Source organism: Rhinopithecus roxellana, chromosome 21 (assembly GCF_007565055.1).
Source record: "Rhinopithecus roxellana isolate Shanxi Qingling chromosome 21, ASM756505v1, whole genome shotgun sequence".
In the NCBI taxonomy this organism is placed as follows: Eukaryota; Metazoa; Chordata; class Mammalia; order Primates; family Cercopithecidae; genus Rhinopithecus; species Rhinopithecus roxellana.
In genome coordinates, this window is record NC_044569.1 from 46,657,684 (window position 1) to 46,683,322 (window position 25,639).

The 25,639-nt window shown below is 41.1% G+C and overlaps 1 protein-coding gene across 1 annotated transcript; it reads left to right on the top strand.

Annotated features, from left to right (window-relative positions):
• The first annotated feature begins 2,604 nt into the window (after positions 1-2,604).
• MEX3C (mex-3 RNA binding family member C) lies at positions 2,605-25,639 on the top strand. The gene is made up of 2 exons (XM_010376788.2): positions 2,605-3,712; positions 22,621-25,639. The coding sequence occupies exons 1-2, from the start codon at positions 2,965-2,967 to the stop codon at positions 23,844-23,846; spliced, it is 1,974 nt and encodes a 657-aa protein (XP_010375090.2). The 5' UTR covers positions 2,605-2,964; the 3' UTR covers positions 23,847-25,639.

Here is a 25,639-nt window from a genome sequence, read left to right on the forward strand (position 1 = left end):
CGTAAGGCATATCTCAAAAAGGGTGTCGATGTAGTAAATCAGTGAAAATTGTCCGTAATTGGGAAGGTAGGGAAGGAAAAGATCACTTTTCAGTATGAGTAATGGCAAGATTTCTTCTATAAACCCACCTCCTCCAGGGCTTACTGCTACAAATGTGTTGTTAGAGAAGCAAGACATGGGGTTCTAGGAGGGCTGGGGAAATCTAGAAGTAACAGGAAAAGTTTAGTGTTAGCTAAAAGTCTCTATGCCTTTGATCAGAGGGGTGAGGTAGGACTGTGCAAATGTGCTATGGGCACAAAACGGGGAATGCAAGTCACACTTTAGCCTTCTCCATCTTGGTAACAGCCTAGACAATTTAGAAAAGTATGTGTTCAATAAAAGCTGACTCCTACGAAACGAGTTTAAGGCAATTAGGTACAATAAATTAATCCAATATAGAAAGTGTCCCGTTACAATTTTAAAATCAAGAAATTGAGAGTACTTACTTAGTAGTACTTGAAATGTGGTTAGTGTGAAAAGAACTGCTGGAAGTGTAAAACACGCCCTGGTTTCAAAGGCTTAGTGCAAAAGAACTATAAAACATTATCAGTAATTTTATATTGCTTACATGTTGAAATACTATTTTGGACATATTGAACTAAGTGTATTTATTAAAACTATGTTTCTTCTTGCTTTAAAGGGGTCATTTAGAAATTTTACAATTACATTGTTACATTGTATCTGTAGATATAGGACCATTCTGCTGGCTAAGATTAACCTGGCAGGACTTAGTACTGAAGGGATAGATGGGCCGGTCACAGCCCTAAGATAAAGGAAAGTTAATAGGCATACTTTTTAACAAGCCATTTAAAAATACCCGCTAGAGGCCAGGCGCGGTGGCTCACGCCTGTGATCCCAGTACTTTGGGAGGCCCAGGTGGGAGGAAGGCTTGAGCCCAGGAGTTTGAGACCAGCCTGGGCAACAGGGTGAGAACCCAGTCTCTACAAAAGATAAAATTAGCCAGGCATGGTGATGCACTGGGGAGGCTGAGGCGGGAGAATCACTTTAGCCTAGGAGGTCGAGGCTGCAGTGAGCCGTGATCATGTCACTGCACTCCAGCCTGGGTGACAGAGTGGGACTCTTGTCTCAACAATAACAAAATAATAACCTCTAGAAAAGGTAGCCACAGAGTGAGATCACCTGAGCAATACTGTGGGAAGAGTGTCTATGGAGGAGGAAACGGGGATTCATTTCCTTTAAAAGCACCAAAGAGCTGGACAAGATGGTTCGCGCCTATAATGCCAGCACTGTGGGAGGGCAAGGCTGGCGGATCACTTGAAGTCAGTTTGAGACCAGCCTGGCCAACATGGTGAAACTCCGTCTCTACTGAAAATACAAAAATTAGCTGCGCGTGGTGGCACGTGCCTGTAATCCCAGCTACTCAGGAGGCTGAGACAGGAGAAACTTTTTTTTTGAGACAGAGTCTCGCTCTGTCACCCAGGCTGGAGTGCAGTGGCGTGATTTTGGCTCACTGCAGCCTCCACCTCCCGGGTTCAAGCGATTCTCCTGCCTCTGCCTCCCGAGTAGTTGGGATTACAGGCGTGCGCCACCACGCCCGGCTAATTTTTGTATTTTTAGTAGAGACGGGGTTTCACCATGTTGATCAGACTGGTCTCGAACTCCTGATCTGACCTCGTGATCCGCCCGCCTCAGCCTCCCAATAGTGCTGGGATTACAGGCGTGAGCCACCGCGCCCGGCAAGGGAAAGCTCTTGAGCCCGGGGGGCAGAGGTTGCGTTGAGCCAAGATCGCGCCACTACACTCCAGCCAGGGCGACGGAGCTAGACTCCGGTTCAAAAAAGAAAAAAGCCCCAAAGAGCTAAAGTTCAGCACCTGCAAGCTGCTGATGTAACCACCCTGCCGGCAGAAAAGCCGGGCCAACGGGGCGTGGGAGGGTCCGGCCCCAAGGGAGGGGCATTCCCGGGTCCCAGAGGGAAGGCCCGGGAGCCACGCGGCTCAGGAAACCGCCCCCGCGAGGGGATAGGAGGATATTGCGTGGCCCCTCCTTCCATGACTCTTAAGGCCCTTCCTCTGAAGGGGGCGATCTCATCCTCAACCCGACGAAACAATGCCCTCGAACCTGCGCCTGCAGCTCTGCTCCAGGCCGCTCACACAGTGCCTCCCCTAAAAGAACTCAGCCAGACGGGCTACAGGGATGAAGGGTTGGGGGGAAACAAATCCAGGTGTGCGCTTCGACCGCACGCGCCTGCGCCAAAACCCAGCTTGGCCCTTAGTTTCAGCCTCTGCAGCAGCACCTTCATCCGCCTCCTTTTTCCCGCCCCCGCCGGAGACGTCACAAAGAGTGACGTGTAAAGTGAACAATCACAGTCCCTCTCCGCGCGTGCCGGGAGGAATGGAGAGGGAGGTGGGCGGGGAGAGGACGGAAAGAGTAGGCTTCGGGAGCTGGCTGGTCCCGGTCACCCAATCAGAGAGCTCTGGGGAGGGGAGGGGCGGGGCCCGAAGGAGGGTGGGGGGTGGGGCTGGGGAAAGGAGTTGGAAGGCTGCGGGAGGAGAAGGCGGGCTCCCAGAGATTAAAAACACCCAATCAGAGCGCGCCGGCTTCATTCGGAGAGCGGCGTGGGGCGTCGCCGCCGCCGCCGCGCGCGCCGGGGGCTGGTTAAGGCCATGAAACAAAAGAAACCCTGAGAGGGAGCCGCTGCCACCTCCACCAGCCTGCCCCGCCGCCGTCCCCACCCACCCACCTAGTTACCTACCTTTGCCTCCTTCCCCTGCCCCTCCACCCCGCCCTCTCCGGTCTCCGGGCGGCCTTGGCGCTCCACGGCCCGGGTCCCCAGCCCCACCGCCTCCCAAGAGGAAAGGTGTTTGCGCGCTGAGCAGGGCCCTGGCCCTGTCCGCCATGGGGCTCGCCGCCTGCCACGCCTGACCCGGCCGCCGCCGCCGCCGCCATTGACAGCGCGCCGCCGCGATGCCGAGCGGCAGCTCCGCGGCCCTGGCCCTGGCGGCGGCCCCGGCTCCCCTGCCGCAGCCGCCCCCGCCGCCGCCGCCGCCGCCTCTGCCGCCGCCCTCGGGCGGCCCGGAGCTCGAGGGGGACGGGCTCCTGCTGAGGGAGCGCCTGGCCGCGCTAGGCCTCGACGACCCCAGCCCGGCGGATCCCGGTGCTCCGGCGCTTCGAGCCGTGGCGGCGGCGGCGCAGGGCCAGGCCCGGCGGGCGGCGGGGCTGTCTCCAGAGGAGCGGGCTCCGCCCGGCCGGCCCGGGGCCACGGAGGCGGCCGAGCTGGAGCTGGAAGAGGACGAGGAGGAGGGGGAGGAAGCAGAGCTGGACGGAGACCTGCTGGAGGAGGAGGAGCTGGAGGAAGCAGAGGAGGAGGACCGGTCGTCGCTGCTGCTGCTGTCGCCGCCCGCGGCCACCGCCTCTCAGACCCAGCCGATCCCAGGCGGGTCCCTGGGGTCTGTGCTGCTGCCCGCCGCCGGCTTCGATGCCCGGGAGGCGGCGGCCGCGGCGGCGGCGGCGGGGGTGCTGTACGGAGGGGACGATGCCCAGGGCATGATGGCGGCGATGCTGTCCCACGCCTACGGCCCCGGCGGCTGTGGGGCGGCGGCGGCCGCCCTGAACGGGGAGCAGGCGGCCCTGCTCCGGAGAAAGAGCGTCAACACCACCGAGTGCGTCCCGGTGCCCAGCTCCGAGCACGTCGCCGAGATCGTCGGCCGCCAGGGTGAGTGCAGGGGGGGGGAGGTCCAGCTGGGCATGGCCCCCGGGCGTGGGTGGGGAGACGAGAGAAATGAGCGTGGGACTGAAAAGGCAAACCCGGCGAGGCCCTAAGTCCACCCCGAAGGGGTCTGGGAGGAGCCGAGGGTCGATCAGATGTGAAGATGGGTCACCTTGCGAAAACCCACGCTTTTTCGCTCGTCTTGCCTGGTAAAAAGTGTGAAGTTTTTCGGGCGACCCAGTCCGGTGGTGTTCACGTTACTTGGGCTGTATTCGTGGAACACCAGGCTGGCGTGGCACCAGAAACCTCAGTGAGGTGGTGAAAGGTCGGGCTCGAGGAGTTGTGGGTTCGCTCTTGGGTACGGAAACCTTCGAGATTGCAAGTTTGCGCCGCCGAGTGTCTTTTAAAAGCGTTCAGCCTCCCTTACAAGAACTTGTTCAGATGGAGAAAAGGACAGAAATGGAGGCCTGTAGACAGAGCTCACTGGGGAGGGAAGGGATGTTCAAATGGTCGGTATCACCGCCATCCCCTGCCCCTCCGCTGTTCCGAAACAGCTTTGGAAAAGCAGCCCAACTCATTGCCGCCGATCTTACTGTATTCCTCTCGATACGTTTCAAGTCTCGGAAAGACACACTGACACACGGGCTGTCTTTTGAAACTGTTCAGTGTGCAGGATGAAGAAAAACTGGACACTAAGGTAATTAAGAAACTTCTGTGTTTATACAGTTTTCAGTTAATTCTCCTCTTCACTTGCCAGCACACCAGTACTGCAGACAGACTCCTCCCACATTGTTCAGACAAAGGACCTATGTCTCAGATTCCAGGAGTAGATTTGTGAAGGTGGGGGAAGGGGATGCTTGGGGTACCTCTGTATCCGACATTTTTAGGGAAGGTCCTGAGTTCTTTATGGGAGCTTAAAACCTTTATGAAAGGGGCAGATGTTACCTGCTGCCACCGCATGACAATATGGTTTAGCCTGGTTGATGCATGCCTCTTTACTGTTAGGTTGAGAGCATTGTTGGGGTCAAATAAAGCGAGATGATGGCGCTGCTGCTTAAATGATCTCATCTTTCCCAAGTGGTCTAAAGTACACATAAATAAGAGGTCTGTCGAAATGGTGGTTTCAAATATGAGAGTTGGCTCATTTCTTTCCTATCTGTAGGATTTTAATAAAAACTCATCTAAAATCTGGATAAGGGAGATAGCTTATTTCAGACTGCCTGATGATTGGCACTTACCAACACTGTTCAAAGCTGGACCTTTCAATTGAAAGGTAGCTTATGTTTGTCGTTCTTCTGGTTAATGAGTTTCAAATACCTGGTTTGTTTGGTTTTGACGATACTTAGAGTAATAATCCAGGATAAAACTTTTATTTACATGGGATAAAATTACAGCATCTCAATTTGCATCAGAATGAGTTGACCATTCATGTAAGAACACTGAGGAATCGCTATGTACCAAGCTTGTATTTTGCCAGGTTTTGAGTTTGTAGTATTGAGTTGAGAATGTGAAGTTAATTCAGACTTTCTGCCCTTAAGAAGATAACAGTCTAACAGTAGAATGGCACTAACTATAGTATATTTAGTGTGACAGAGTCTCAGATAAGAGAACATCTACCATGGAGGGCCTTGGAAAATGGGTAGGTAGGAGTTTAACAAATGGAGATTGAAAAACTGTGGAGGAACAATGTGAGGAGTGGTGTGGAGGACCATCTTCTAAGTATAATTGCCAAGTAGTGTTGTTTTGATACCTGAGGTCTGTAAAGGGGAGTGGTGGAAAAGGCGGAAGGCAGGCGTTCACACCGGAATGTGAAGAAGTCTGAATGCCATATGAAGATGCCACTTCTCAGGACAAGTTGCTTCAGTGTGCTTATGATAACAGTCTAGGGTAACAAAGGAAAAAACCATTTACGTGCCAGTTTTACTGAGGGACAAGATAACATATTTTAAAGATTTAGTTTAATACAAACTTTTGTCCTTCTTTGTAGTAGACACCCCTTAAAGCACTGCAGAATGGCCCTTGTGTACATTGTTAATCTTTATAGAAATCAGTTTTTTAAAAGTGAAGTGAATTCCAAGTTTTTATTTTGTACCAGCTATTACATATAGGAAATGAGATAAAGCCTTAGTTTTTCTTTTGAGGGCTGTGCTTATTTGATTAATAAGGAAATGTTGAATTTAATTATGTCTTAGGACATGGAGACAAATCGCTGGCTCTTCATTTAAACCTTGTATTTTCCCGGAGTTGACAATACTGTTAAAAGTATGTCATCATCCTCTATCTTAAAAGCAGAAAATCTGGTCCTTTTGCTATTTTGAACCATTCAACTTGTGGATCATTGACCCCTTTGCCACCCCCATGTCCCAGCAGCATAGTAATAAAACCTGTAAAGTATTTGCTTACTCCTATGGAGAACTAAGTAACTTCTAATGTTTACATCCTTTTACAGTATGATATTTCCCCATTGGAGAGAACCTGTCCTAAGTGAGGAAAACAAGGCAAATCATTTCATTTTCTTGTTTGCTTTGAAGGAGCTAAATTTTCATCCTTAAGATTAAATTATCCATTTCTGCCATTTTATGTATTACCTGAAGCCATGATTTTCTGTTTGACATCTCTTAATTGATTTTGGAAATAATTATGTCACAGATGGAGACATTTATGACTTCAGCTCTGAAGCAAAGAGCAGGACAAATGGAATTTGAGTCACATAGACTAGCAACTCATGTAGATGGCCTCTGAGCTTCAGTGTTTTCCTAAACACAAGCTACCGCTTTTGATACTGATGAAAGTTGGCAGAGTGTTTGACCTCGAATTTATACTCCCCAGTAGCATATGGTCATTTGTAAATGTTAAATTGGCCTTGTATTTTAAAGCATTGCATCTATTGTGAAACAACAGTACTGTAAAATGAAGCCAGGAACTGAATATAATCAAAGAAGTTTTGGAATATGGACATCAAAAATAAACCTGACAACAGATTTTAAGACCTAATTTTACAAACTTAGAACGTCTCTGTTTTTAAGTATAGTACCTGCAAGACATATTAACAGTGATTAACAGGTCTAATTTTAGTCAGCAGGTTTTTGTTCCAGTTTGTACAGTCATTTATATCCATTTAGATTAAAAAGTGAATTAAAATAGAACTGTGTACCCATTCTTAACTACATTATAAATTAATACTAAATGTCATAAATTCAGTTGTTTAGAGACTTGTAACCAAAGATTTTATATTACTATTAGGATAAATGTGTATCTTTCATTATTTTCATTAGACTTCAATTGATGGGATATGTGTGTTCTCTAGCCACATAGTCTAGAAAAGTCATCTCTAGCTTCTTTTGTCCACCCTGTCCAAAAAAATGTGCATACTCCCAGTCTCTGGGTTTTTATGTATGACTAGTAAGTGTGCTTAATATATTACACATTATAAAACATAAAATTCTTTATTAACGATTAATACTTTACACTGTTTCAAGTTGTCTTCCCAATTTCTTAGGGTGGAACCACCCTTCAAGCTCTAACACAACTGAAATAAGGTTTATACGAGAAAAAGAGAAAGCTTGGTCTCGCTGTACATAAATTTTCTCTTCAAGGAGAAATACATATTTCATGATAATAAATAGTTTCAGAATGATGCTACAGCACAGTGTCTTTTTCTTTTATGGGGATGAGGGTGCATTGTTGGCCTTCTCTTTGCTTAGTACTATGCTAGGTGCTTTACCACTGCCGTTTAACCCTGCTAGGTGGTTACTGCCATTTAGAGAGGTAGAAACTGTGGTTTTGAGAGCTAACTTGCTCAAATAGTGGAGTTTGGATTTAGTATAGTTTGACATCAGAAATAAAATTCTTTGTACTCTATATTGCCGCCTCAGTATTGAAGCATTCTGCTCTGGAAGGTTAGTATTTTGGATTAACTTGTGCCCTAATCGTAGGATACTGAATTTCTAGTATGCATAATTTAAAATATCACTATCCAAATTAGTTTACTTGATAAAATTTTGGTGTCTCTGCTACCCACAAGGCACAGTTATAATTGTAATATAGTTCTAATGTGTCTAGCTAAAAATTCACTGTCATTTGTAGTTCAGAAAATGTGTATATGTAGACACTAGCTTTAAAAATTAAGTATTACAATTTTTCTAGGCTTTAAAATTTAAATTTTGTTAATAATGGTTTGTATTAGCTCTGGGACCCTTGAGAAGGGTTCAATTATTGTAATTGTTTTTGCAAATGGGTGGGGAAATCTACTGCCTTACTTCCTGCCTTATTCAGCTAATGAACTATTCTGATTCACTAGGGAGGAAATGGGAAATGAAGTGGTAGTTCAAGGGTGTATTTTGTACCCCTTGGTTACCAGCAACCTGAAAATGATCCAGGAAACCAAGTATTTGTGTTAGTCTGTTAGAGATTTCTACCTAGAAAATTTTCAAACAATGTTTATGGGTTGGAATTCTAGGTGGTTCTTCACAGCGTAAGTTTTTAAGGAAAGGTAGCATTTAGTTATAAGGTAGTGCTTAATATATCGCTGATTTGGTTTTGAATACTTTTGCCTTAAGCTGATTATAAAAATGTTTTAGTATGTGTATTTTAATATAAAAATACGTATTGTAGCTACACCAAACTGCCTGTAAGAGTCTCTGTTCGGCTGTGGTATATTGGAAAGAGCCAAATCAGAAATAGATATTCCTATACCAGTAACTCACTGTGTAATCTTGAACAAGTCATGTAAATTCCCTAGGCTTCAGATCCCTCTTTTGCGCCTGGGCATAATCGTATCTACAATTCCTGTAGAGACTCTGGAAGATACACAAAGAAATCGACATATATGAAACTATTAAGTGGTAGGCACATTACTTTTGTTAAGGTAAATCTGAAATTAATTTGGAACCACCATTTAATCATGTCTGCTTTTTTTGGCTTTAGCAGATAGTTTCACTCATTGTATTCTTCTAATGTAACAGAACTAGAACCAACGGATATCTGAATGCCTTTTAGATACCTGGCACTTCTGTCAAGATGGGCTTGTTACGCTGTGGTTAACAAAGAACTCTGACACCTCAGTGTTAAAAACAACCACGGTTTATTTCTTGTTCGTAGGGGCTCTGCTCATTTTAGTCATTCAGGGACCCAGGCCAACAGCAGCCGCCATCTCCAGTGTTACTGATCTACCATTGTGCCAGAAGATGAAAGACTACGGCATAGCACATACCGGTCTTAAAATGTTAGATCCAGAAGTAATGCTTATCACATCTGCTCATATTTCATTAAAGCAAATCGTCTGGCCACACCTAAGTTCAAATGGGTGAGAAAGTACATTACAACTATGTGCCCACAAGGAGAGCCATGATGACTACCACAGTCCTATTTTATAATTTAAAGGATTATTATAGAATTTTAAACAGTGTCATTCCTGCCATGTAGAATTTGTAACCAAACTCAAGATGAAAAAGTAGATAATGTTCATAAGATACTAAATGAGTGTATTTGCACTTAAAAAAAAAAAAAAAACGCCTTTTAAGAAGCTCCAAATAGATCACGGATAATTATGTTTAAATCTCCATTGATATTCAGGTGATCCTTAAGTGATATGTTTTTTATTAAACTGCATTCTTAATGCTTCCCAAATAGCTTGTATACCATAATTTTTGGGTTTACTTTTAAATTTTTTTCCATGCTACCATTAGTTACTGTATAGAGACAAAGATTAAATCTGGTATTTAAGCCTTGAAAATAATTTTCTAATGTTAAGATTACCAAACCCAGATATACTAAATTGAATGTATGCATAGTTTAATACTGTTTGAGTAGTTCAAGTCTTTGTTCTATAACTGACTGAGAATTTTGAGTTACACTAACTATAAGACCTCTTCCGTGCCAGTGTTTGAGATGTAAGGACAATTCAAGTGTTTGTTGCCCTTGTCCAATAAGTGCAGACTACAATTCATCATTGCATGCAGAGAAGCCTGGTTTGGTCACAAGTAAAGTTGTATCATGGAATAATAAGACTAAGTCTTAAAATAATAAAGAAAATCCTTCAATGAAAACTGCAGATGTAGTTGAAGGTAAGCATAAAGAATTTGGTCTTGAACATGATTGAAGGGGAAGTGGGGAGGGAATGGCTTCAAACAACTGGAAAAGATCTCCCAAAATGGTTACCAGTGTAAAAGTGTATATTTGCATTTGGGGCTCACCTTTTTATTATTATTTCCCTTCTCTGCGCCTCCCTTTCCCTTTGCCTTCTCTTCTGCCTTTCTACCAGTCTCATTTAGTATAATGCAGGAAAGGACATTGAACTTGGAGTTAGAAACCTTGCGTTTTGCCACTTGCTGCCTGTGACCTTGGACAATCACTTAACCTCTCTGAGCCTGTTTTTTCTTCTGGAAAAAACCTACTTCATCTACTTGTTCTTTCAGGTTTCTCTCTTCCCTTTCCCTCATTTGTTGTAAGGATCAAGTTTGAGAAGATAGCATTAGTAGAAATTGACAGTACAATTGAAAGTACAGAGATGATAAATTATATATCAGATGAGGTAAATTTTTACTACTAAATTTCTTTTATACTCTGAACAAATGCTAGTTAAAGCCAAAAAAATGTCATTTTGGTAAGCTTTTCCTAGACTATACCAATAAATTACGTAAATTATATTTTTTAAATTTACAATATGTCTTAAAATTTATTTAAAATCAGAGCTTTGGAAATGTATTTCCTGGCAAAGAACTAAGCAAGTCTGGAAGATAATCATTTACAAATGAATCTAATACCATTGTATGGTAGGTACCCAAATAGATAATTCTGAGGCTTCTGTTAACATTCTCTAAAGAGCATGAACATAATTTCAAGCTCCCCAGTTAGGAAAACTTCTGCCTTTCATCTCTAATTAACACCCTCTTCTGGTTTTTTCTTTCAGGTTTACTGAAAGGCCAAATAATAAACATTTTCATTAAATATTTTTTATTATCTTGTCTAAAATAAGTGAAAAAAGAGAGGTTTTAGATTTAATTTAACTTCTTTTTTTTAAAATACCTTGTACATGCAGGGAATTCTCCACTCCTAAAAATACACTAGAAATATTCTTATTGGGATTTAGGAAAATAAGGCAGCTTGAGAGAATGTTGGTTTAGGGGTCACTAGTTTATAACTGGACAATTTTAGGCTTCGATTTTCCTCAAGTCTAAAATGAGATTTAACTAGGTGGTCTGTCACAGTTCTTATATTCTGATTTTTGTCCAAAGGGAGTCCCTAAAATTACATAAAAGTAAACCAGATTTCATATTACCAGTTAGATAGATTGACTTTGCAAAATCTTCTCAATTTTGCAAAGTTTATAATATGTTTTATCTTTAGGAGTTTTTTTAAATGTTAACTCCGTATAAAAATCAGTTCACTTGTCTTTTAATAACAAACTTGTGTCAGGCACTGTGCAAAAACTACATGTATCATCTCATTTAATCCTTTCTTAATTCCACCAAACAGATAAACAATTCTATAGAGATACAAACAACTTACCCAAGGTCTCAAGCTGTTATTGTTTGAGACTTCAACGTGCCTATCTCAGTAAGTGGTAGAACAAGTAGACAAAAATCAGCAAGGATATTATAGAAGATCTGACTACTGTCACCAACCAGCAGTATAAGAAAAGAAAAGAAAATAGGTCACTATCTGTACGTGAACATGTGTCACTAAATACTTTTAGAACTTGAAGTTAATACAAGTCAGTGAAGGTAGAACTGAATCTTGGTCATCTTTGCATTCTTAATATTGGTTAAAGTACCTAAAACAAAATGGAATACTTCCTGTTTATTTTATTGAGCTGAATTTTTTAATTATAAACTTGCCATTTCATTGTTTATCATTGTACTTTCCATATTGTGTTAATTGGGGTTTTTTTCCCTCTTGCCTTTATTCCCAGCCTTTTTTTTTTTTGAGACAGGGTCTCACTCTGTTGACCAAGCTGGAGTGCAATAGTGCAATCTCAGCTCACTGCAACCTCTGCCTCCCAGGCTCAAGTGATCCCCAATAGCTGGTACCATAAGTGCACACCACCACACCTGGCTAATTTTTTGTATTTTTGGTAGATACGGGGTTTTACTACGTTGCCCAGGCTGGTCTTGAACTTCTGAGCCGAAGCTGAGCTCAAGCAGTCCACCCGCCTCGGGCTCCCAAAGTGCTGGGATTACAGGCGTAAGTCACCACACCCATCCAAACAGCTTTTTATTTAAGGACCCAGTCAACCTCAAGTTGTTTGGCACTTTTGTTTGAAGTACCGTAGATGCTACTTGATTGAAGGCATTAAATGTTTATATGAATACTGATAATGAAACTAAAATCACATAAATGAAGCTGTTTGAAGTATTGTCATAGTAATCCCTAAAGTGAGACAAACAATATTCTTCACTTAAAATAGCTACAAGGAGGCCACTTGAACCCTAGAAAGGAAAGCTGTTAGTTTTATATTGTGCATTTAGGAATACATTGCATTCTTAAATTATTACTTAAAATGTTGAATTTATGTTGTGTACACAAGAAACATTCTTACTGGGATTTAGCTGATACTTACCAGTTTTTGAAGATAGAATACTAGAATTGATTAGTTGAACTAATGGCAATTCCATATTTGCTGTAACACCTTAATACAGTATTTTATGTGCTTCTATAAAATGAAAGGAACTTTTGAATATTCTGTCTAGACTATTCCCAGGGGAAAGGGACCTTATTTTGTATAAAATTATTAATACGACCCCCTCATTCATTCTTATATATCATGAAACTTGTGAGATGATTTAGGGTTTTTTTGTTTGTTTTTGTTTTTTGGTTTTTGGGTTTTTTTGAGACAGAGTTTCACCCTTGTTGCCTAGGCTGGAATGCAGTGGCATGATCTCAGCTGACCGCAACTTCGCCTCCCAAGTTCAAACGATTCTCCTGTCTCAGCCTCCCGAAATGATGTGTTTTTAGGGGAAAATCGTATGATGAAAGGCGTGTGGAATTAAGACAATTTGGGCTGAGTACTTAACTGAGTAACAGGCATTGTAGTAAGCATGTTTAATACATTTTTTCATTTAATCTTTGCGAAAAACAAATGAAGGAAGTATCGTTAATCATAGTTTGCCCTAACATTGAAACAGCAGGTTCCCAGTCCTGCAGATAGTCAGTTTTTTGCTCCTTATATTGTTTCCCTTGAACTGGACCTTGAAGGATTCATACATGATAGTTGTAATAATGAGTTGTGCGTATGTTTGTATTATTCTTGAGTTCGTGGAGCCTTTTACACATAGTTTTATCTTTTCCAAATGGCCATGTTTGTTATTCAGATAACTCCGGGAGGAAAAGGAATACTAGGAGGGTTTTCCAGGTTATGTAAGGAAATACCTGAGCAGAGATAGAAGAGGAACAAGACATATTTGGGGGATGAAGTCTGAGAGAAGGTAGGTTATGGCCACTTAATGTGCAGAAAGGGGTAGGGACTTAACTTCAGGCCGAAGAGTTTTATTTTTCTTGAAGGTAAGAAGAGCTACTCAAGATGTTTAACTCCCCTCTCTTTACCCTTCAAAACAAAACCTCTTGGGAAATTTTTGAAGAAAAACCCCAAGGACTACCAAAAGTGAAAATACATACACGATGCTTTTGGTGTTTGCTTGTAAGGGTTTGAACTTTCTTCAGTCACCTTATATTTATAGCTAATGTATGAAATGAATGGAAAACATAATGAATTTAGTTTCTAGAAAACAAATTCCTTTTTGCAAAATCTACAACACAAGTACTTGATGTTCATAACAGTGGTCATACATAGCCCCAGACTTGCATTCTGTCCTTCGTTCTCAGCATTTTTCTGTTCATTATTGTGATAGGCTTTGCGGTGAGTGCCCCGTCTTGTCTCTTTTGCATCTTTTATGCTCCTACTAGTCTTAACATGCATATCTGATTATGTTACCTTCTACCTCCAATTTTTTCTAGTCTACGATAAAGTCAAAATTCCCTTGCCTGACATCGAAGACTTCTGTCTCCCCATCCAGCTTTATCCCTGCCATTCTACCCTCCAGTGACTTGAAGTTCTCACACTACTGAACCCAGTTGTCTGACTGTGCCATCCCGTACTCTTGATTCCCTGCTTTTGCACTTGCAGTTCCCTCTGCTCTCCTTCCCATCTGGCAAAACCGCTTTCTTTAAGCTTCAGTTCAAATGCCTTTAAAGCTTTCTTTTATTTACTGTAAGTAGTAAAGTCATCTCCTTTTGTATGTACCTACTGCTTTGTAGGTACCTTTAAACCAGTTCTCGTATTCAGTATTGCTTTACTCATTTCCCTCTAGACTGAGCTTGAGAGCAGAAATGATGCTGGTTCATTTATACCACCTGGAAGTAACACTAGCATCTTTATAGGGAATTTAACATGTGAATGGTAAGTTCAGGCATTAGGCTGCACTTTATCTCACAATTGATAAAATGCTCTTAAAGTTCACCCAAGGAGTGATTTTGCTGGGAACACCTAGGATAAGTGGAAGCCACTACTACTTGTGTATCACGTACCAAACCACTGATCTCCCAGCATAAACGTAATCTCCTAGTAAAAGTCATTGTAAACACTTGGCTTATATATTTTCTTCCTATTTGATATTTTTATTTTAATATTTAATTGTTTATTATAGAGATGGGCGTCTCACTATGTTGCCCAGGCTGGTCTCGAACTTCTGGCCTCAAGCAGTCCTCCCACCTCTGCCTCCCAAAGTGTTGGGATTACAGACGTGAGCCACCACACCCAGCCCTTATTTGATTTTTAGCTTTATCCCTTCACCTATTCCAATGCTTGTGATTCCCCAAACCTTTCCTGACCCTACCTTATGTCTATTCACTGCCCTGGCAGTGAGTTACTATTCCTGAATTGGGATTTAAAAGCTAGATACTTGGAAGAAAAAGGAAAATAATTGAAGGAAAGGAGAAAGATAATGTCATAGGTAGAGTAATCCTACCCACCCAAAGAAGTCCATGTCCTAATCCCCCAGGAACTCTGAATATGTCACCTCATTTGGCAAAAGGAATGTTGCAGGTGTTTATGCAGATGCGATTGAGGGTATGGACCTTGCTTTGGGGAGCTTGAGATCATCTGGATGATCATCTGGGTATAAACACATGAGACCCTAAAAGCAGAAAACCTTTCCCACTTGGGTCTGAGATCTGAGAAAGAAGATTTGAAGCATGAGAAGGACTCAGCCTCCGTTGCTCACTCTGAAACTGAAAGGAGTCACAAGCCAGGGAATGTAGGTGGTGGCCTCTGGAAGCTGGGAATGGCCCTCAGCTGACAGCCAGCAAGGACACTCAGTCCTTTCACTGCAAGCAATCAAATTCTGCCAACAACCGGCATGTGCAAGGAACTGGATCCCTCAAGCTTCTTGCAAGGAACACAGCCCTTGCAAACACCTTGATTTTAGCCCTGTTGAGACCCATATCAGATGTCTGACCCACCGAACTGTAAAATAACAAATACATGTAAAAATAATAAATTTATGTCATTAAAGCCACTGTGGGAACTTGTTATGGCAGCATTAGGAAACTAAAGCAGGTAATAGGGAATTAAAGGACAGAAATATTTTTGGACTTTAATTGAACTGTTGGCAATTCCATATTTACTGTAACACCTTAATGTAGTATTTTATGTTGAAAGCTGCTTCCTAATTCTATTTTTCTTTTTTCCTTTTTTTTTTTTGAGTCAGGGTCTCATTGTGTTGCCCAGGCTTGAATGCAATGGCACGATCTCGGCTCTCTGCAGCCTCGACATCCTAGGTGATCCTCCCAACCTCAGCCTCCAAAGTAGCTGGGACCACAAGTGTGCACCACCACGCCCAGATAGTTTTTTATATTTTTGTAGAGACGGGGTTTTGCCATGTTGCCCAGACTGGTTTCAAACTCCTGAACTCAAGTAATCCTCCTGCCTCACTCAGCCCCCCAAAGCGTTGAGATTACAGGCTTGAGGCATCACGCACGGCCAAAAGCTACTTATAATAATTCTTGAGAGACTTCCAGAATGTCTTTTAGGGTATTGAATAAGAATGTAATATATCTAACATTTTAGTCTCTGCTCTCTTGAGGCAGTGATTGTGGAGTTTTTAAGGGCTCTGAGAATCTCTAGTAGTTTTTATTGCTTTGTAACAGTTACTGCTAATTTAGCAGCTTAAAACAACACACATTTATCATCTCCATTTCTGTAGGTCAGAAGTCTAGACATGGTGTGCTGTTCAGGGTTTCACTGCGTTCAAATCAAGGACTGCAGTGCTTATCTGCGGCTCATGTCCTTACCCAAGCTTGCTGGTTGTTGATAAAATTCATTTTGAGCAGGGGCTGGGGGATGGGTGTTGCAGGATGATGACCTCCACCTCCATTTTCCTTCTAGCTCACAGCTCCTAGAAGACACTTGAAGTTCCTTGTCATGGGGTCACCATAGGCAATTTACAACATACATTGTTTGCTTTCTTCTTCCAGGTTAGCCAGAGCACATCTCTCTGACTTCTTTTCTGAGTCATGCTAGGAAAAAAAAAAAAAAAAAAAAAAATTATTTTAAGTGACAGGGTCTCACTCTGTTGCCCAGGCTGGAGTGCATTGGTGTGATCATAACCCATGCAGCCGTGACCTCCTGGACACAAGCAATTCTTTACCTTTTTAGCCTCCCATGTAGCTAGGACTCCAGGGATACACCACCATACGTGGCTTTTTTTTTTTTTTTTTTTTTTTTTTTTGGTAGAAACAGGGTCCTGCTACGTTGCTCAGCCTGGTTATGAACTCCTGGCCTCAAGCAGTCCTCTGGCCTCAGCCTCCCAAAGTACTAGGATTACAGGCATGAGCCACCACAATCAGCCAAAACCTCTGCTTTAAAAAAAACTTGTGATTAGGCCAGGCCCACCCAGATAATCTGGATAATTTTACTATTTTAAGGTGAACTGATTTGGATTGTAATTATATTTGCAGAGTCCCTTCACAGGGGCTGCGTAGGTTGGTGTTTGTTTAACTGAAAGTATGTGTACCCTAGGCCCAGGAATCTTGAGGAGCCATCTTAGGATTCTGCCTATCATACTGTCTACCATAGCTTTTTAAAGGATTTAGTGGTGAATGATGAACAGCTTCATGGACTTTTATTTTCTGCTTAATTGTACATTACTGGTGACCTAAATGTTAACTCAATTCTTTACCACATGGTGCTTTTTCTATTGGGAAGTGGTATAGATAGGCCATGTGGTCTTTTTGCTACCATCTAAATGAACTGTGGTTTAAAAACAAAAACAAAACTTGAAAAATCCTGCTCTAAATATCCAAGATGTGTTGCTGGTGGCTGGAAAATAAATAATGGGTTTTTAAAATTCAGTGTTATAAATATGTCTGGGCTCTCTGGCCTACACAAGCTACTTTAGGTGACCATAGAGCAGAACTATAGTATTACCATTTTCACCTGTATGGAAATTTCATCTGTAAAGTCAGATCTTAAACCCAGGTTTTCTCAGTAATGCCACATTCCCTCCATTTCACTGTCACTGTACTGGTTCTTAGTTGTAAGTACATCATTTCACATGTGTTATGGAACTAGAAAGTGGCCTTAAAGATGATGTTGTCTAGTGGTTTTAAGCTTTTCTGACAGGATAAAGAACGTTTTATATTGCAGCCCATTATATATTTCACTGAAACATTTGGAACATATTGAGTCCTTTTTTTAAATGCTGATTGCACCCACTGAATTGGTACTGCAACCCGTGGTTTGAAAAACACTGAAGGTTACCTTTATTTTAATTTCTTTTCTTTCAACCCCTCTCCCAGCAACAGAGGACCTCCCTGTCTTAATTTCTAAGGCTAGGAAAAGCTCTCTTTATTTACCCTGGAGAAGCAAGGCAGAATCCTTTGCTGTATCAGGGAGTGAGAGGACCAGAGTTCTAGCAGCAGCTAAAGGGTTTTAAGGTGAAACGTGGCCCCAGCAACAGTGATATAGGAAGGGAAAATGGGTTCCTACACCAGTGAGTTAAGTTGGAGACTCTTTTTTTAGGGAATTTACTTCCACATCAAGATAAAATTAGTTCTTGACCTCTAAACAGTCTAGTCTAGACTTCTGCCCATTGATTACCTTGAATACAGCTTGCCATACATGGATTTTTATCTCTAGCTATAAGAAGTATAGTCCTCACATTTTTAAATTTCAAAACTTTGTTCAACTTTGAGGCTACGAAATCATTTACCCTGCTGTTTGTGTACAATAGGTCCCCACTTATCCAACAGGGATGCCTTCCCAAGACCTTAAGTGGATGCCTGAAACCACAGAGTACCAAACCCTATATATACATACTATGTTTTTTCCTATATGCACATACCTGTGTAACATTTGATTTATAAACAAGACAGAATAAGAGATTAACAATAATAAAATAGAACACTTATAACAACATACTATAATAAAAGTTAGGTGAACGTGGTCTTACTCTCAAATATCTTTTTATACTGTACTATATCCACCTGCATTTGGACTATGGTTGACTGAAAGGAGCTGAAATGATAGAAAGTGAAACTGCAGATAAGGGAGGGGGCTACTGTAATTTAAAATAATATCACTAGTACTAACCAAAAGTCTAATCAATATGCTAAGACTAGTAAAGTGTATCATTTCTGTATATTTGATTTGTTTTTCTTTTCTAACAATTTATTTGAAAAAGTAATATGTATGTATGACTAAAAATTTATTTAAAAAAATAAATAAGAATATACAGTGAAAACTGCCTCCCTCCTTCCCTGTCCCCCTAAGTCAACCAGTTTTATAAGTGTATAGCATACCATTATATAGCTGTACCAGCCTCATGCTAATTCAATAATTATAAAATACAGAAGTTACTTTGTACTTGTGCACATATTTCTACAGGATCAATTCTACAAGAAGATTATAGAAATGTAAGAGTACATGGGCTTATAACTGTGATAGCTCTTAGAGGGTAGTTTATACGCTCACAGCTAAATATGAGAGTTCTTTTCTCCCACTCTTACTAGCATTGTTATAAGGTTTTTGTTCTTTGACAGTCTTATAGGTGGAAAATAATAGGTCAGTTCCCATGAAAATGGGAATTTCCATCTTCAGAGCCATTTGTATATTTACTTTGATGTTAGCTGTTTCTTTCACCCTTTTATTGGGTTTTTGTTGTTTTGATTTGTAAGGGAGTGATGTGTGCGTGCGTGTGTGTGTATTTTTGTGTGTGTAAGAAAGTGAGAAAATGTTATATTTTAGGTTTTTTTTACTTTTTTTTGGTGACTTGTGCCATGTAGCAACTTAAAAAATATAGGCTAATATATTATAATATGGTATTATAATATGGCTTCTGAATTTTATGTCACTCTGAGATTATAAATTCTATGATTTTTAAAAATATCTTTGAGTTTTCAAATAAAAACTCAATTTAAAGTACCCAAAAAAACTAATACCTTCGTCACCTGCAAAATTACAAAACAAGATTGTTTTTTTTTCCTTCAGTTCGTGTCACCTTTTAAAAAGTATCTATTCGAGTAGTCCCCAGTGTTAGAATGTATTTGTAGTTGAGAAATCATGTTAGTTGTTTGGAACTCAGAATATGTGTTCCTATGGAAACAATGTTATGATTGGTAAGCTTCCCTATAATCCCTAATTTGAGTTTAGGGTACTATAATCAAAAGATTTAGGGAAGTGAAGAAATAGTTTCCTCTATCTTTATTGACAGTGGCTTAAACAGGGTTAGCGGCTGGGGGCTATGGCTCACGCCTGTAACCCCAGCACTGTGGGAGGCCAAGGAGGGTGGATCACCTAAGGTCAGGAGTTCGAGACCAGCCTGGCAAACATGGTGAAAATCTGTCTGTACTAAAACTATATTTTAAAAATTACCCGGGTGTGGTGGTGGGCACCTGTAATCCCAGCTACTCGGGAGGCTGAGGCAGGAAAATTGCTTGAAAATAGGAGACAGAGGTTGCAGTGAGCCAATATGGTGTCACTGCACTCTAGCCTGGGTGCCAAAGTGAGACTCCATCTCAAAAAACAACAACAAAAAACCCAGGGTTGGCTTTCCTGTCTTCCTGTTACTTTTTTCCCTGATCTGCAAAACCTAATAAGCACATGATCCTTTTGGGTGTAGACCAGGCCTGTCTTTCTCCTCTGTCTCAAGAGTGGCCCATGCTCAAACCATTTGTCTTACCTCTACCCAATGAACCATGCATTAAACACCTATTTATTAATACCAACCATAGGCTAGATAGTGTTCTGTGGACCCTCAATCATATTTCCTCAGTTAATAACATACCTATTAGGTATTTAACAAAATATTCTACTAAGGATGTGACTGGCAGTTGCTTATAGTATCAAAAGTGTTTGATTAAGGGATTTTTACGTAGCTTTCTTTTTTCTCTTTTATTTCTGTTTTTCTTTTTTTTTTTCTTTTATTTATTTTCAGTTTTCTAATGGTCAATATTAGTAAGGAATGAAAGGGACCGACCCTTAGACTAATTCTCCCTTTGTCCTTAATGCAATTTGCCTGTGTTTTTCTGCAGAATAACGTCTGTCTCTTGTTAGGAATGTAATTGTGGCTGACTGCCTTCTTGCCACCTTGTCAAGTTGTAGCCCACTGTGAACTTACATATCCAAATAATAACTCCCCTAAGTATAGAGTATGAGCAGTTCTGTGTTTATATACCCCTTTCAGAATTTCTTAAGCATCAATAGAGAGTGATCTCAATTCTGTACACCAAACCATACCTGCTGTGCTGAATGAGGGAATCTCCTGGACATTTAGCCTGTATAAATGATAAGTAGATGTGGAAGTTTCGTTGTTCTCTCTGGTCTTCTAACTGATTTTCTATTGTGGAACAAAAGCAGATACAGGCCGAAACTTCTAATCTGAAAATTTGAAATCCTAAATGCTCAAAAACCCTCTGATTTTGTTTTGGAGCTCCAAAATCTGAGGCTTTTTGAGCACCAGCATAGTGCTCAAAGAAAATACTCACTGGAGCGTTTCAGATTTTCAGATTAGGGATGCTCAGCTGGCAGGTATAATGCAAATACTCCAAAATCTCAAACATTTCTGGTCCCACGTGTTTTTGGATAGGGGATAACTCAACCTGTGTAGTCAACACCTAGTGGCTTGGGAATGCTTCGGAAGGGCAAACAAACAAGTCCCACTTTGTGCAAAAAAGTGATCGGGTCATGTGCTTTATTAGAAAGCATCATCCAGGCGTGGTGGCTCACGCCTGTAATCCAGCACTTCGGGAGGCTGAGGCGGGCAGATTACAAGGTCAGGAGTTCAAGACCAGCCTGAACAATGTGGTGAAACCCCGCCTCTACTAAAAATACAAAAAATTATCTGGGCGTGGTGGTGCACGCCTGTAGTTCCAGCTCCTTGGGAGGCTGAGGCAGAAGAATCGCTGGAACCCGGGAGGTGGAGGTTGCAGTGAGCCGAGATCATATCACTGCATTCCAGCCTGGGTGACAGAGCACGACTGTCAGAGCATCATCTGACTAAAGTGGTATAGAGAATATTAATTTATTGAGGACAAAAAAGGAAGGGAATATTTAAGAAAAAGACATGCTCAGATTGTGACACCTAGCTTCAGTAGTACCTAGCTTCTCTTTTTTTTTTTTGAGATGGAGTTTCACTCTTGTTGCCCAGGCTGGAGTGCAGTGGCACAATCTCGGCTCACTGCAGCCTCTGTCTCCCGGGTTCGAGCAATTCTTCTGCCTCAGCCTCCCAAGGAGCTGGGATTATAGGTGTGCACCACCACACCCAGCTAATTTTTGTGTATTTAGTAAAGACGGAGTTTCGCCCTGTTTACCGTGTTGGTCAGGCTGGTCTTGAATTCCTGACCTCAGGTTATCCACCTGCCTCAGCCTCCCAAAGTGCTGGGATTATGGCACCTAGCTTCTTTATTTTGATGAACTAAGAATAGTATGATATATTCATGAGAACACATCTATCCTGGCAAGCTCAAGTTAGGGTCTTTGAAAAGTATAACCCCAGAGTTTTATGCCTTGGTTGTGTACTTGACATCTTAAGTTACAGTTTGAAACCCTCTCATCTTAACATAGTTGGCACTAGTAATCTGTGATTACTAAAAAAAAAAAAAAAAAAAAAAAAAAAGTTGGTTAAAGTGAATTATGTAAAGTTATACACATGTGTCTTAGATGTTTTATTTTAACTTAAATATACTTAGGATTTGGGGTCACGGCCTTTTGTTTGAAATTGTGTCTGTCAATCAGAGCATTCCTTGAGTAAAACCATACCCAGCACCCACATTCCATACAATCTGCAGTATCTGTTTCTTTTAAATGGAGCAGGACTTTACAATGATACAAAATCATTCTATGTTACTTTTTTTTATCCCAGCCCTTTATAGCTATCTCACCTATTCATAATTCAATAGCAGCTTTTTTCTTTAAGATACTCTTTAAGGTACTCGTCTTTTTTGCATTGATGTTTCATTAGTTTATGCAGTAATTCAAATAATTCAGTTACTGGTGTGAGTACACCTAGCACAAACAACATGGGAATAAACAAAACTGAATCATAGCAGGCCTAGGATTTAACTGGTGGGAGCAGCAGTGAGATAACCTACTAGCCATGAGCACAGTGTTTTTGTCATCAATTGAGTTTTACAGAGGAAAGAGTAATGTTAAGTTAAAGCGATAAGATAATTAGGTGGAAGTCAATTTAAGAACTTCTGTAAGATAATTGTGAAAATTGAGGTTCTTGGACTAGCAAAAAGACCATAGATTTTAGGTCAAACTAGGTTTACTTCTGGCTCTGCCGCTTCCTAGCTTTGTGAAAAACTCTAAAACTTACCCGTAACCAGATATTTAGCTTAAAAGGTACATTCTGTGATTTGTCTTTATATGTATCGTTGAAATACATGTTGATTCTTATGAAATGTTTTCTTTCTAACAGGTTGTAAAATTAAAGCACTGAGAGCCAAGACAAACACGTATATCAAGACTCCTGTTCGTGGTGAAGAGCCCATTTTTGTTGTCACTGGAAGGAAAGAAGATGTTGCCATGGCCAAAAGAGAGATCCTCTCAGCTGCAGAGCACTTCTCCATGATTCGTGCATCTCGAAACAAAAATGGGCCTGCCCTGGGAGGATTGTCATGTAGTCCTAATCTGCCCGGTCAAACCACCGTCCAAGTCAGGGTCCCTTATCGTGTGGTAGGATTAGTGGTTGGACCCAAAGGAGCAACTATTAAAAGAATTCAGCAGCAGACCCACACCTACATAGTAACTCCGAGCAGAGATAAGGAACCTGTCTTTGAAGTGACAGGGATGCCTGAAAATGTCGACCGAGCACGGGAAGAAATAGAAATGCATATTGCCATGCGTACAGGAAACTATATAGAGCTCAATGAAGAGAATGATTTCCATTACAATGGTACCGATGTAAGCTTTGAAGGTGGCACTCTTGGCTCTGCGTGGCTCTCCTCCAATCCTGTTCCTCCTAGCCGCGCGAGAATGATATCCAATTATCGAAATGATAGTTCCAGTTCTCTAGGAAGTGGCTCCACAGATTCCTACTTTGGAAGCAATAGGCTGGCTGACTTTAGTCCAACAAGCCCATTTAGCACAGGAAACTTCTGGTTTGGAGATACACTACCATCTGTAGGCTCAGAAGACCTTGCAGTTGACTCTCCTGCCTTTGACTCTTTACCAACATCTGCTCAAACTATCTGGACTCCATTTGAACCAGTTAACCCACTCTCTGGCTTTGGGAGTGATCCTTCTGGTAACATGAAGACTCAGCGCAGAGGAAGTCAGCCATCTACTCCTCGTCTGTCTCCTACATTTCCTGAGAGCATAGAACACCCACTTGCTCGGAGGGTTAGGAGCGACCCACCTAGTACAGGCAACCATGTTGGCCTTCCAATATACATCCCTGCTTTTTCTAATGGTACCAACAGTTACTCCTCTTCCAATGGTGGTTCCACCTCTAGCTCACCTCCAGAATCAAGACGAAAGCACGACTGTGTGATTTGCTTTGAGAATGAGGTTATTGCTGCCCTAGTTCCATGTGGCCACAACCTCTTCTGCATGGAATGTGCCAACAAGATCTGTGAAAAGAGAACGCCATCATGTCCAGTTTGCCAGACAGCTGTTACTCAGGCAATCCAAATTCACTCTTAACTATATATATATACATAAATACTATATCTCTATATGGACTCGTAAAGGCATGGGTATAATGGTACCCCCCAGTAAACTTCCTAATGATTTCTTATGACTGTTATCAGGCTTTATTGGGATTAGGCTAAAGTTGTTAGTAAACTTATAAAAGGCTGCTATGGTAACACTAAACCTAAGTGGTCTCTTGTCTATTAGTTTGGTTTGAATTATTAATACTATCCTGTAGACCCAGAGACATAGTTTATATAAGAATTGCTAAAGCTGAAGTCCAACTTGGCTGAGTGAAGATAATCATAGGTTGTGTGAGCCTATGAGAAAAGTGTATACGTCTAAGATTTCAAAACAGTGGGTCCCAAAGCCTAACCACTTTAAGAGTTTATGGAGGGTACTTGGCATTACAGACGATTCATACACTTCCAGTGCTGCCTTCTTTACACTGCCAGTTTTGACAAAACAGGTTTGTTTGTTTTTTATTTTACAACAACTTATGCCTAATTCTGCAGGATTGCAAGTAACTTTTTAATGCATTGTGATTACTTATTGGTAATAATAGGGCTGATGGCAGTTTACTAGATCACTGGTTATAATTTGGGACAAAAACTGCTACATTGACTTTCATCTCGCCCAGAGTGCTCAAGGCTGGTATGATCAGTGGATCAGGAATGCTGAATTCCTGCCCATTGCCTCTCTTGGTGAATGTGGAAATGGCCACCTTGGTTTTCCCATATCAGGAAGGGCTTTGGGATGGCACCTATATTGGCTAACAATTGAGGATGCGAACATTCCATTCATTAGTGTGCTCGAGCTGTTAGTTTTTAGACTATAGATCAAAATGTGAAACATTTTATTTTCAATCCATATTTGTCTTGCACATTATAAATATATTTTTATTTTTTAGTAATTTAGGGGAGGGAGGAAGGGGAAAGGGATAATGATGCCCTTGGCATAATTCATAAAAGCAGCTGTGACAACCTCCAATCAGTTTACTTCATTTCAAAACTATTTCCAATCACAAGGAAGATTTATTTAAAATACACTCGTACATTTCACCTGTGGATGTCTATAACTTCATCCTCAGTATGTTCCCAAATCTGTGCTGGCATTGAAAGGACAAAACATTATACTGGTGGGTTTTTCTACTAATTATTTTTTGAAGCATTATTTTCCCAACACAAAAGAGCTTTTTTCTCGATATAATGAAAATTGAAATCCTATGTGTATTCAATAGTAAATAGACAAATTTTATTTTTTATTTCCACTTGAAGAGTTACATTTCGTATAAAAGTTTACAAATAACGGTTTTTATTTTGATTTTTTCAGTATAAAAAAAGTTGCCTTGATGGCATATTATGATGTAATGCTAATTGCTTGTAGGATAGTAAATGTCAGTATTGAAACCTAATCTCTAGCTGCCGTCTTGTAGATATGAACGAATGTTCACCAAGCATGTATTTTGTATTTTGTTGCATTGTACACTGCAACTAATAAGCCAAGGAATCGACATATATTAGGTGCGTGTACTGTTTCTAAAAACCACAAACTAAGAATGATAAATTATCAATATAGTTTAGTATTTGCTAATTTTACTACACTCTTTTGTTATGTATATGTAGGGAAGTCATAGGGATTATAAATTCAATTTGAGTAAAATTTAAAACCATATATTTTATGATAAAGGGCCTTTAACTTAAGATGGCCAAAGCACTGATATTATATATTTGCTGTAAAGAGAATTATAAGAGTTTTATTTTTCTGATATTAAAAGTTACTTAATAAAGACTTGTTTCCATTAA

Coding starts and splice junctions, on each gene's coding strand:
- MEX3C (XM_010376788.2), top strand. CDS start 2,965: ATGCCGAGCGGCAGCTCCGCGGCCCTGGCCCTGGCGGCGGCCCCGGCT. Junction 3,713..22,620: donor CGAGATCGTCGGCCGCCAGG/GTGAGTGCAGGG, acceptor TCTTTCTAACAG/GTTGTAAAATTAAAGCACTG.